Here is a 14,110-nt window from a genome sequence, read left to right on the forward strand (position 1 = left end):
TTTTTTTAAGATTTCTATTTTATTTTTCTGTTTGTTACTTTCTATTAAGATTTTCATGTTGCATTTTAAAATTGTATACTTCTTTTTTGGTTTCTTATAGATTTATCAAAAAAAATCTATAAGAAACGTTTGTTTGATATAATATGCTTTGTTATGTTGTATGTATGTTAAATTGTTAAATGTATATAATTTTTATAATTTTAATTTGGGTGAAAAAATCTTGGAAAGAGCTCTCTAAGTATGTAAGGTTTTCTTGTTTTTTGTTTCATTTTGAAAATTGTGTAATTTTTTTTGTTTTGTTAAAGTTATAAGTTTATGTGCGCGGAGGGCAGGAAGGGGGCGAGATTTCATTTACTTGTTTTTTTACGAATTTAGTTTTTTTTTGTTTACTAATTTACAGACTATTTGTTATTGCATACTTTCTCGGGCTAGATATATATATATATATATGGTTTTATTTTTATTTATTATATATTGTACACCTATACAAAGTTTTATATTTTTTACTTATAAGATATTTTTTTTGTCAAATCTTATTTTCACACAACACGACAACGACGATAGTTTTTTTTTATTAATTTTTTAATTTTTTTTTTGCTTTAATAATTTTTTATAGTAAATTGGCATTTTTTGTTGTAAATTAAATTTTCTCACGATACATGTACATAATATAATATATTTTTTGCATCTTGATTTATGTTTTTTTTTTTTTTTTGTTAAAAGATTGCTTTTTTTTTTAATATACATTTTTTTCTTTTAGTTGTTATAACTTCTAGTAAAATTATTAAAATAGTGCTAAATTCTTTATGTCCTTGTTGTTTATGTACTTTTTTATGTAGCATAGATTTTCTTTTTTTGAAATATATATTTTACATCGATTTTTCTTTAAAATGTATATAATTCTTCTTTTTTTTTTGTTCACAAATAAAAACTATGTAGAGGCGTTGTTACGTTTTTTTTTTTAATTTTTTTTTCTTGCTAAATATATTTATTAAAAGTTACTAAAACATTATACGAATAAGAATATATATATATATATACCTATCAGTGTTAAAATACATCATACACATTTATGTAGTGAGTTCAATCTTAATTTTTTGTTTTTTTTTCTTGTGGTAGAATTATAAAGTTTTAATTTTAATTTGTTTTTATTCTTTGTATTTGGTGAAGATTTCTTTAAGCATGGCATCACACGGAGGAGGGCTTAAGTTTAGTTACATACCCTATATTAGTTATAGGGCTTTAGTCATTTTTTTTTTGTTTTTTTTTTTTTTTTGAAATTTTACATTATACATAAATATTTTATTTGATTTTTGTTTTGTTTTATAATTTTTGTTAAAACAGTGAGCTATAGCAAGGGAGCAAATTAATAAGTTTTTTTTTCCTGTTTTTAAATTTTATGAAATTTTTTAGGGATCGTTGTTTATTTCTTTTATTTGCTATTTAGTGCTGTTCGTGAGCTTCGAAGTAATCAGATGCATTGCCACGGCAGATGGGACATGTGCGATTTGACTGAAAAAATAAAGTAAAATTAAAATTAATTAAATTTTTTCTTAAAAAATACAGTGCTTCTAAGATATCGATCTAAGGAACACTCTAAGGAAATTCGACATTGTTTTATTTTGTTATACATAAATTTATTTATAAAATATTATAAAATAATGAAGTTAATGGAAATAATTCAAATATGAAGTAATTGTTTGTCATGATTAGCAGAAATTAAAGAGATGTAAAAAAAACTGATATAAAATTGAGTCGAAGCTTATACAAAACAATGTTATGAAGTTATTTTATTTTACTGCTTACTTACGTTTACCCAATACAGTTTTTCTTATCTATTAATGGGTGAGATGTATTATAAGGACACGTTATAGATGACAACTCAACTAAATTGAGTTGTCTCTATGAGACACCAAGTTAGGCTAGGCGCACACATGCGATTTCAGTCGCCCGATTATTTAGTCGCAAAAATGGATCACACGGATTTCAATGCCGGTGAACACACATGCTTCTAAAAAATAGCCGCGATTTAAAAATTGAAAATTGTCCCATTTTTTTGGCGACGCGATTGTCGCAAATTAAAATGGAACAAATGGACCAGTATAGTTGTGCACACACTTGCGACTCAACCGAAAACGACTAAAAAGTAGCAGTCGCAAAGAGGTCAAATCATGCGCACACATGCGATTTTCAACCACTCGATTTTTTAGACGCAAAAAATGAAACACATTATTTTAAATGAGAACGCACAGACTTGCGATTTTAAAATCGCAAAGTTTAAAAAAATGGATCCGGTTCTATTTTTCGCGATTTTTTTTTTTTTGCTGTACATAAGGATATATTATACAGAATATAATGCACCTGCCCGCACGTGCGACACTTGGAACAATTATTTTAAGTACAATAATGGATATTACTAGAAAGCGTTGTATAGTGGCTCTTTTTTTATAAACGATAGGAAATTTAAAAGGACAATTCCATAAAATTCATAAAAATTTAAGAGAAGGCCCTCAGAAATTTACCCAGTAGGTACTATAGAATGAGTATATAATGCTCGTGGGGCCTAAAATAAGATACAAACATACACATTGCAGAGAATTTATTTCTATTTCTAATCTAGTAGGGTCAATGTGGGTAAATGTAAACAGGGGTAAATGAAAACATGGCTCATAACAAGCTTCAGTTAAATCTCTTTGATGCATGCATAAGTACAAATCGCGGACGCATGTATCTTTTAACATATACGTCAAGCTCATTGCTGTCAAGAGAGAATTCATTCGACGAGCGTATTTTCCGTGAAAGATAATTTTTTAAAGTGCCAAACAAGTCGTTAGTCTTTCAGAAAAATTAAATATTTTTGCAGATTTAATTAAGTCAGTATAATTTGGAAATACTTTTTTGTTTTTAATTTTGATGTAGATTCTATGTGATACAACCAAATTTAAAAATACAGGACATTTATGTCGATTTGCATGTGTTTACATTTACCCCAGAATATTTTTCATAATGGGTAAATGTAAACAACGTATTCTGGGGGTAAATATAAACATATATTTTTGCTGAAATTATTGGTTTTAATAAAAATAAAGTATTTTTAGTCGATTACTATTGCTAAAGTGCCGCGGAGTCACATTTTAAAGTAGCCAACACCATCATTTTCAGTGGATGATGTTGCAAAATCGGCCTTTGACGTAAAAAAACAAAATATTTGACGTTCGGAGCTGCTCAGGGTTCATATTGGGCCTCTATATAAAGAATCAAAGGAAGAAAACAAAAACTTTTATTGGAATTTGAAAAAGTTTTTGTCAAATACCTTCTTGAACGTTTTTCAAGTTGTTATCCATATGATAAAGAGGAAATTCTAAATTTTAAACCACCGTTTACATTTACCCCAAATTTGTAAAAAAACACAAACATGGTGGGGTATTTGTAAACATGCCATATTTGACAGTAATGTAAACAATTTGGGAAATATTTGTTTATATTTATAAAGAAGAATTGCCATCATTTCATATTTGCATTTGAAGATACCATTCAAGTTGTTCCGTGAAAACATATAAAAATCTAAAGTCGAAAGAAAAAAAAGACATGAAATTGTTTACATTTACCCACATTGACCCTATACAAGCTGTCAAACCCTTACCAAATTTTGAGACATTTATTACTTTACCACTTTTACCAGAGCTTACACCGTTTCATGAATTCACCTTATCATAAAATCCGATCGTAGATACCATTTGTATGAAATTTTCCATTACGAACGGATTTCGTAATTGTTTTCTTTGCGGTCATTTGACCATTAGATTTAAACAGTGAGTATCTCCTGGCTCTTTTGATCTTGAGATGATGCATTTTTTTTTCATCGAAAAACGGTCAACTTTTTTTCGACCAAACAATCAATTTTTTCTTGCAATAAAAAATAGTCGCGCGATTTTTTAGTCGCAAGTGTGTGCACGGTAATTTTATTTTGCGACTACGATTTTTTAGTAGCAACGACTGAAAATCGCATGTGTGCGCCTAGCCTTAACTTGTTTGATATTTTGTTGGCTATTATATGTAGGTCAAGTTAACTTCTCTCTGTGACGTTTTATTTTTAAGAAAACCAACCAAGATTATTCAAATAAAAGGAGGCTACTATTTTAAGTAACTAAAAAAATATTTTTGTTGAAAATCAAAATTTGTTTTAGAAGTTGTAGAGCAACTAACTAGCACTTAAATATTATACAAATCGCGAAGTTTATACTAAATATTTTAGAGACAACACAAATTTGTTGGGTTCTAATCCATGAAAGCTGTAATTAATGTTTTTTTTAGGCACAACCATACAAAAATAACGGTTTTCAAAACACTGTAGGTCAAGTACACTTAAAACTCGGTTTAAATACATAAGTTAACGAAGTTCTGGGGCCTATTTCAGAAACAGTGCAATGGTATTAGACGTTAGGACATTTTAATTGAGTTACGCAGTATATTTTTTTTTCTACACTTAAATTTTTTTTAAGAAAAAAAATCACAATGCAGTTTTATTCAAATAATTACTGGTCGGCTAAACTAAAATCGCAGCTAATTCAGAACGGTTGTTCGGAGTTCTGAATTCACAACTGTTTACAGATTCATTCTATCACGTCTAGTTATTCACAAATTGGAAATTGCTTCAAAAACAACGTTAGTTATATTAACCACTAAGGTTTTGAATCATCATAATGTTTTATTTTCAAAATCTTTGAGAACAAAATTAATTTTGAAAAAAAAAAAATACAAATATTTTAGGCGATTAATTGTTGTATTTGACCAAGTTTGATATTATTCTATTAAGGTGATACAAAATTGCTTTCTGAGCGTGTACTTGCAAAAAAAAAAAAAAATCAACGCCGTTTTTGACCTGATTTTGACTCAGCTCTCAAAAATCACTCAATAAATTTAATGGCCAGTGTAATTACTAGTGAAAATTTTAATCAGAGTCGTTAGAGCAGTTATGAAATAAATTTAAGTAGGTTTCTTGAAAATTTTTTACAGGAGATACACATTCTAAGTGAGATATTATAAAAAAATCTTTCAGAATTCCATAAAAATGTCAAATTTAGGGGATTGAAATGGATGATTTTATCTTCTTTTATTTTTATGAATCCCTCTTTTTTCGAATATTTCTTTTTTCAAGTAATTGGCGTAAACATTAAGAAAAAAATATCTTCTTTAATACGATTTTACTGAACTATTTCTACTTCTCTGGTAACAACTATACATTTTGCAGTGGTCTTGCAAGGAATTGACGGTATCCAAGAGTATCATATTGGAACTCGACAGTAAATTGTAGGTTCCTTACATTCTCGAAAACAAACTACACACACATAGTCACATTAGTCACTGTGACAGAACATCACCATGATCGATAGTTACTTTAAGTATTTAGATACAAAATATTTTTACCGACTTGCCTTGAAATATGGAATCATTGCAGCGATATATCCAAACTTCAATTTCCGTATTTAAATACCACAACAGAGTTAATTTTCATATCAAAGTGGTATTCAAATCATATTCAGATGAAATAATAAAGTTTTTATGACCTGTAGTCCAAAATGCGTTTTATGTTTTCTTTATTCTTATAATAAATATGAAGCTCCTTCATCCATTAAGAGATTCAAACATCAGATTATAACATCGACCGATACAACTCTTTGCAACTATGTTTACTTGGGTTTTGCTGTCAACGAAGTCAACTATTTGGTGTTTGTTTATTTATTTGAAATTTGCTGCCCAAGATTTAAAACAATAACGAGTGAAGCGGACTTTAAGGACTTCAATTAAAAAATCATGATGGGTTTTATAAATAAGTACATTAATAGAAATAGGAAACTCATATTTAGAAAATCAAGAGAATGATAATTTAAAAAAAATTCTGTCTAATCTTCGTTATAATCTTACACTCCGGTCTACCAGAGATTTTGCTTTATCAGTGTGACAATTTTAGGAAAAATATTATACTAGATAAAGACAAGAAATGTAATTTCAATATTTGCAAAGGAAATCGTTTTTGAAATCTGAAAAACCAACTAACTTATTCCAAAAGTAAATGTATGATGATGAATGACAAATAACTTAAGACTATAACTCACCCTTAGCCACTTATCGACGCACTTGGCGTGGAATTCATGCGAGCAGGGCAAAACTCGCAGAATTTGTCTCACTTCAAAATCGCACATGCAAACTACACACGATGTTTGATCACCTAAAATAAAAAAAAAATAAAAAATTTATTTAATACAATCCAAAAACAATTATTCAAACCTGTATGTGTTTCTGGATTAAATTTATAGCTTGGCAATTGATCAATTTCGGTTCTTGCCAACCCACGTGGCTTGGCATCACCCAAACGCTCGGCTAAGCTCAGCAAGGCCTCATAATTTTCAGTTTCGTTGGAATCGGGTGAGCTAAGCTCGTGCTGTCCATATGGTGATAGTGGGAACATGGCACTAAAATATGAATTTATTAATTTTAAAAAAATCTTTAAAATGTCTGTTATGAAACTTACAGGAAATTGAGTAAAAATCCTGGATTAATTATGCCAGCTTGAATTTGCACCGGTGTAGGATGCTGGCCACCGAGAGCCTGATGGGGCAGAGCATGATGACGATGTGCGTGATGTGGATGGGCACCTGGTGGCCAGTGGAATCTAGCGAAGCGACGCTGTGCTGGGAATGTACGCCGGGCCTGACGGAACAGTTCAATTTGATTGGGATGGCTCTGCAGGAAACGCTAGTAAGTGAGGTGTTCAAATGACATGGTCTTTTTTTATTGTTTTTCTATCGAACTTACCTCAGTAGAGATGAAAATCTGCTGCGGAGCCGCTGACAATTGAGCCACCTGTGCTGTGGAATGCATATGGTGTGCGGCAGCCGCAGTAATCGGTGTAATGTGAATCGAGGATGCGGCCCCAGCTGGATGTGGGTGTGGATGGGCATGGGCATGAGGATGTGGTCCGTGTGGACCATGTGGCCCATGAGGTCCGTGATGGTCAAGCGACTCAAGAGAAATGCTATCGGGCCTCTGTTGAGGGATATGGGCCGGATGGAAGCTGGGCTGATGAGGTTGTGTTGGTGGCGGTGGTGGTTGCGGTTGTGGCACTGCAATCGGTGGAGCACTTGAGGGGAACGTACCAAACTGATGATTACCTAGATTGCAGGTTTGAGCAAACGGCTGCGAGTATACACTGTGAACCTATAAAACAAAACAAAAAAGACTCTATTGTAAAGAAATATGTCCAAAATAGTGGATATAATGGTTTACCACCTGACAAGGTGCCAGACGCGGTGGCGCTGGATAGGCACAAATTGATGTATGCTGACCGGACGAATATGCCCAAATGGGATCGTGCCTTAGTGGCAAACTAACAGGAACTTGATTTATGTCCACGATTAGTGGTGGTGGTGGGGGTGGTGCCTGGTGAGGCTGTGCCGGTGGTGGTGTTTGTTGCAACAATTCCCATGGGGAACGTTGTTGCTGCTGCGATTGCTGGTGGTGGTGCTGTGGATGGTGATGCAAAGCGGCATGTGAATGTGGATGTACCTGGTTCTCACGGAGCCGTGGACGACGTATTGGTGGACTGCCCTGCTGTTGCATTTGGGGCTGTGAATGGTAAAACTTAAAAATCAATTGACGAATGCTCCAGGGTGGTATATTGAATATTCAAAATCACTCACCTGTTGCGAATGCGTTTGGACGCGTGGCGAACGTCGTTGCTCCCACATTGCGGGTGGCGACTGGCTTGGCATGCGTGCTGAAATGCGCCTGCGCTTCCTGGATGGGCTATCAGACTTGATGCCGTTGTTGTTGCCGTTGCCATTGTTGTTACCGCTGCTTCCGCTTGAAGTCCCTGCTGCACCACTTGAATGAGGATGATCATTATTGTTGTTGTTGTTGCTGCTACCAGTGCTGCTACTATTGTTGTTGTTGTTGGTGTTATTTATTGGGCAGTACAATGGACTTGGTGTTTGGGTGTTGTTACTATTGCTATTCAAATTATTATTACTACTATTATTGCTATTAATATTTTGATTATTGTTGTTGTTGTTATTATTATGATGGTAATTTTGTTGTTGCTGCTGTTGATGCTGTGGACTGATGATTCTGCTACTGTTGTTGTTGTTGCTCATCCTATCCATCATTCCATTCGATCTGGTATCAATGTGCAGTTCCGAGTTTCTCGAATTTCCATGGCTCTCAAAATGCTAAAAATATATTTTGATTAAGATTTGATAGAAAATGGAAAGTAATTTGAAAAAAAGAATAGAAAATGGAAATAGTTTCTTTTTCCTAGAGAAGTTACAACTTTATGTATTTATTAATAATGGTGTCCTGGGTTTCAATTTTGGTTAAGTAGGTACACTATTCAAGGAAAACAAAATAAGAGAAACTATAGTAAAAGGGCTCAAGAATATCAAGTGTTGCCTTTAAATCAAGTTCCTAAAAGACCCTAATCAACCATGCATGGGAGGATGTTTCAATATTGGCTTAAAGCAACGAGTTTTACATAATACCTAAGCACGTTGACTTGGTAATAAAGTTAATAAATTTTGGTTTGATTGTTCAATAGATGAAGTTCAGTCCTAAAGCTTTACTTTACAAAGATAGAATCTATGAATCCATGGAGAAGGTAAAAAAGACTATAAGGAACCTAACACTTAAATAACGTTTTTCCTGTTGGGAATATATCAATTTCACGAAAGCAGGTTGAAGACCCATCGAAAACAGTTTAAAATATCTAAGTTAATTCGAAGTTTTGTGGAAGTAAACGTGATTTGAGTTTTAACAAAATACTCCAAAAGATTTTAAGCAACTTTGAATGCGTTATGGCGACGACTGACGGCTTGATGGATTTATATTGGTCCAGGATAGAATTTTTCATAAAACAAATAAAATTTGATTTCGAAGAGATATCAGTAGTCATGCAAATGTCATACAAAGGTATCAAAAAACTTCTATTTTTTGGCTCTAGAATGTAGTGACATGAACATTACTTTAAGCAGGATAGAGTATAAATAATTAGGTATTTGAAAAAAAGTTACAAAGTTGGTAAAATTTTAAAGTTCATTTAAAGTTTTTTATGAGTCGTTTTTGATTGGCCGTCTGGAATGCTTCTGGATGCTTCAGAATGTGTTTTATTGGCGTCGGATGAAATTCTCTTTTGAATTTGAATCCAGAATCAGAAGTACTCACACATTCATACTTTTCAAACGTCGAATTTGACAAACGTAATTATTTGTTTGCTTTTTGATGCGATTGTTCGCAAAAATTAAAATTTAATTAAATTAACTAGATGAAGTATTGAGGGATATTGTGAAAAAACACACATATAGAAAGGCATGAAACTTAAAACTGAAAAGAACTGTGTTTGACTGTTTTTTTTTTGCGTTAGGGATTCGGAGAGCTCTTCCGGATTACCATTTGATAACCAAATAAGACTATATATGCAGGTCCTAAGGCATAGGATATTCTTTAACAGTTGACAAACTGAAACAACAAAATATAACTTTGGGTATTTAGGGTATTTTGGTTTCCATGGCATTTAAATTACATAATTTTGTTTAGGAAAAATGCATTTTGTGAGAGACTTCAAAAATCCACTTTTGCATGAAGAGATTTGGTGCTATAAATGAAAGGGAACTCTATTGACCTATGCAAATCATAAGAACATAGAACAGTATACCAGGAGACGGCTGTGTACAACAATCATATCGATAAGAGATTCAAGGTTTTTGGGTATCCTGTATCCCACATAATTTTGAATATCGTTTAGTAAGCGACTTGAATTAGTTAACCAATGATCCGGTGAAAACCAGATTTCGTTTAACATACATAGAAATATTTTTCGATATACGAGTTTAAGGAAATTAAAATATTTCCAAGGAAACCAAAGTAACATGGATATTCCAGAGGGAGCTAGTGATTGTAGTGCAAAAGCACTCCCCGTTGAGGTTACAAAAAAAAAAAATAACAGATAAGTGAAAAGGCTACCAAAGACTGAAATTGACTTTTGAGGGCAATTGACTTTTCAGAAAAATTACTTTCAGTGAAACTTTAACTACTGAAGAATTTAAGAAACTTTCCCATTGTAACCACTATTATTTATAAATAAAATAATATAAATTTAACTTACCATATTATGTCTATCAAATAACCCTGAGCTGGTTGCATTACCGCTATTATTGCTAGCATTGTTGTTGTTATTATTATTATTATTACTGTTGGTGTTTCCATTATTACCAAGATTGATATTCATAAAATTATTACTTCCACCATTTCCACTGCCGCCACTGCTATTGTGACGACGATGATGGTCAACTTGCATCATCATTGGTGGCATATTGCTATTCATCATATGGCCACGACGATTAACTGGAATATGATCACCACCACCCATATTGTTGTTGTTGTTGTTTGAATGGTTCATACCATTATTGTTGTTGTTGTTATTATTGATACTATTTGAATGACTTGGTCCAGCCGCTCTATTCAGTATCATTTGTTGAGATCTTTGATTATTACTATTACTAACAGGTACAAGTGAATTATTATTATTTATATTTAAAATGTTGTTGTTGTTATTGGAATTGTTGTTGTTATTGTTATTATTGTTGTTGAACATCGTTGATGAAGTGGCAGTTGTTGGATTAACAACAACATTATTCGTTATAACATTTATTGTATTGTTTAGATTTATATTAATATTAATATGAGGTGAGAGCGGTTGTTGTTGTTGTTGATTTTGATGGTGTTGTTGCAATTGTTGGTGAAATTGTTGTTGAAATTGTTGATGCAATTCATGTCGGCATTGTTGTTGTTGTTGTTGTTGTTGGAGAAATTGTGTTGAAGGCGCATGATGATTATTGATTGGAATTAAGTCAGTACAAGAATTTACATTCACAACATCAGTAGTGTTACCAATAAAGCCACTACCACTACTTGTTAACAGCGGGGAATTTTGTGTTGGTTGTGGATTGGTGGTAAGGATTTTTTTCAATGTTGTTGTAGTTGTTGAATTTTTTATTGTTGGCAGTTTGGAAGCGGTAGTAGTAGCAGAAGTAGTAGTAGTAGATGTTGTTGAAAGATTTGTTAGCGGGGATATAATGGTTGTACTAGATGTTGGTGAATGTGCAGGATGATAATGATTATGATGATGATGATGGTGATGATAATGATAATTGGCAGGAGGGGAATTTGGCGGCGAGGATTGTGAGGAAGACAAAGACAACAATGATGATGACGATGAATTAGATGATGGTGATGATGATGAGGACGATGATAAAGGCGGAGGAGGATTTGGATTATGATTGGGATATTGTAAAGAATTGTGATTATGGTAATTGTGGGGTGACAGAGGATTTGAATGGTGGTGGTTGTGGTGGAAATTATGAGAGGTGTTGTGGTGATTGTGGTGGTTTTGGTTGTGGTTATAGTGGTTGGTGTGGAATAGATTTTCTTTGCTATTGGTATTGGGACAACTTCCATTATTATTATTACTGTTATTGTTTAAATTATTATTACTGTTTGTTTGTACATCGCTGTTTTACAGGGTATAATTTTATATATAATAAAATATAGAGTATATAATATGTAACAATTTTTTAATATTGTTTATTATTATATTGTTTAATCAAATATGCAGTGGTTAAACAAACCCATAATGAAGAAGAAAGAAAAAACGAAAAAAGAAAAAATCAAGAATAAATGCCAAAATGCAATATTTATATGTATAAAAATTATTAATTATTTATGTATATATATATATGTATATAAATATATAGAAGGTATTAAAAATATTTACACACGCACACTAAGAACAATAATATTACATTTCATTATTCCAAAAAAAGAAATAATATTTTTTTTTTTTCAATTTTTGTATAATATAACAATTTTTTTTTAATATTTTGCTCAAAATAATGCACACTACGGATTGAGATTTTAAAAACTATGCTGTTTTCTGTTTGAATTTTGGTTTTGTAAATATTATTTTTTTTGTAAATTTTGAATTTCCCTTGAAACATTTTCCCCAAATACAAAACCCAATCTCACTCTTTACAGGAAGCAGCTGAAAAGTAATTTATATTAAAAAAGAAAATAAAAAAACATGGTTAAACAACAGTGACATTAAAAAAACAATTCTACAAAGATGGAAAGTTTCAAAAGAAATTCAAAACTATTTTTATTTCATTTTTTGTTAAACATTATTGGCTGCAGTTTTATTGCAGTTTATTTGTTTGTTTTTTTCTTTTTTTTTTATAATTTTTATAGTAAATTTGATCATTTTTTTTTCTTTTAAATTGAATTGTGCTTGGAAAAATAATAATTATTGTGGTGGCGTTTTTGAAAATTCCTAGTTTTTTATTTTAAAACATTTAAATGTGGAATATATTTTGAGTGAAAGTATTAGAAAGCTCAAGAGATGCGAATTCAGTTGGTGTCTTTTTGAAATTGAAAACCAAAATGAAGTTTCTTGCTGAGAGGTTTTGCTCTTTTTTCGACACTGAGTAAGCTCTACTGCCATGGAGTAAGTGTTTATATGGTGGAATGGCTTACATGAAACTTACAATTATTATTAGAGCTATGTTATCCTGCAATTTTTTTCTACAGGTTGAAGTGGACATTGCTTATGGATACATTCGTGAGGTTTTTAAATTGACCTTTAAGATTAGATAAATACATAAAATAATGGTCAAGTTTTAAAACAAGAATTTTGTCTCTTAAAAATTGTTACAGCAAAGACTCTTAAACTCAATCAAAGTTATATTTTTTCCATTTTGAAACAATTGGTATAATGAATTCTTTTTAAGTTCCAAAGTATTTTTATGGAGAAAAGAAAAAAAATACTTCGAGACATTTTTTTATCAAACGATGCCGAGAAAATCTTGTTTTACCGTTTTCTTACTATCTTAAGAAACTGCACCATTAAAGATTTCCTCAAATATTTTTCAGATATGACTTCAAGTCAAGCCGTACTACACATTTTTAATGATATTTAATAATAATTATGATATTTCACGACTTTTATTTTACAGATTCGGACGAAGTTTGCAAATTTTCTAAAAATTCAAAAAGAAACTTAAAAATGTTCATGCGTATGGGAAAGCAGTTATCAATTTTAAACACCCAACTTCTTACATCTCTCATTTATAGGAAAAAATTAAGCTAAAATCTAGCTTCTAATAGAAATATGTATATGTATTATTCAATGTGAAGGCAAAAATTACATTTGCAAACATAATTATATTTTTTAATTTGTATTTAAAATTCTTTACATAAAATTTCATTGTAAAAATCATGTGCAAAATTACAAATTAAATTTTTATTATTATTTAAGACAAAAAATTATAATATTGAAAAAAAAAATATAAAAATAAACATGCCAACATTGAGTTTTTGTTTTTTTTTTTTAATTTTTAATATTTGCTCACCACATAGTTAAGGAAAGTCAACATAAAACAAAATCTAATAAACCACACTAAATATAAATTATAATTTTAAAATAATTTTATTTAAAATACTTTTTTTTTTTTGTTTTTTAATCAAAACAGCCGCACTCACACATTGAGACAAAAGGATTCCATTGCGAAAAATTACAAAAAATTGGAAACAAAATTACACATATTTAAGGACTATTTTGTTGTTGTTTGTATTTAATTAATTACTTGTTTTTTTTTTTTTTTTTATTTTGTGGTATAAAAATGTACCGAAAAGCACAGACAATTTTAGGTATTAATGTATAATTAAATGAAATGCTCTCTTTCAAAAAAAGATTTACTTTTAAAAATTATAAAAAATACGAAATAGAAAAACTTAAAAAATTGTATTAATTTTATAAAACGCATAATTATTTATATTTAATCTAAGCCGCAGTGTGCAAAATGCAAAAAAATCATCATTACTTAAGAAAAATTAAATGATTCAATTTTAAAATATATTTTTGTAATATTTATCATATATTAGTTTTTATCTATTAAAATTTATTATTTTTTTTTTTTTTTGTAAAAATTCTGAATCATTTTATTTTTCTTATTTTTCTTTGTTTAAACATTACAATCTATGGATAAAGAGGAAATTTTGTAAACTT

General features: G+C 30.7%; 1 protein-coding gene across 7 annotated transcripts in view; it reads right to left on the minus strand.

Moving 5' to 3' along the window:
- Positions 1–248: 248 nt before the first annotated feature.
- The window catches only part of LOC129919952 (putative uncharacterized protein DDB_G0291608), a 93,709-nt gene continuing 79,847 nt past the window's right edge, over positions 249–14,110 (minus strand). For 4 of the 7 annotated variants that reach the window (XM_056001076.1, XM_056001078.1, XM_056001077.1 and 1 more), the window contains 8 exons: positions 10,157–11,561; positions 7,701–8,228; positions 7,288–7,641; positions 6,817–7,218; positions 6,533–6,756; positions 6,289–6,473; positions 6,117–6,229; positions 249–1,512 (listed from right to left, as the gene is read on the minus strand). In XM_056001076.1, coding sequence (XP_055857051.1) covers positions 1,444–1,512; positions 6,117–6,229; positions 6,289–6,473; positions 6,533–6,756; positions 6,817–7,218; positions 7,288–7,641; positions 7,701–8,228; positions 10,157–11,561 — 3,280 coding nt within the window. In that variant the 3' untranslated portion in view covers positions 249–1,443. The remainder of the gene's footprint in view (positions 1,513–6,116; positions 6,230–6,288; positions 6,474–6,532; positions 6,757–6,816; positions 7,219–7,287; positions 7,642–7,700; positions 8,229–10,156; positions 11,562–14,110) is intronic. The other 3 variants (XM_056001081.1, XM_056001080.1, XM_056001079.1) reach the window with 3 other exon arrangements.

Source organism: Episyrphus balteatus, chromosome 4, assembly GCF_945859705.1.
Source record: "Episyrphus balteatus chromosome 4, idEpiBalt1.1, whole genome shotgun sequence".
Classification (NCBI taxonomy): Eukaryota; Metazoa; Arthropoda; class Insecta; order Diptera; family Syrphidae; genus Episyrphus; species Episyrphus balteatus.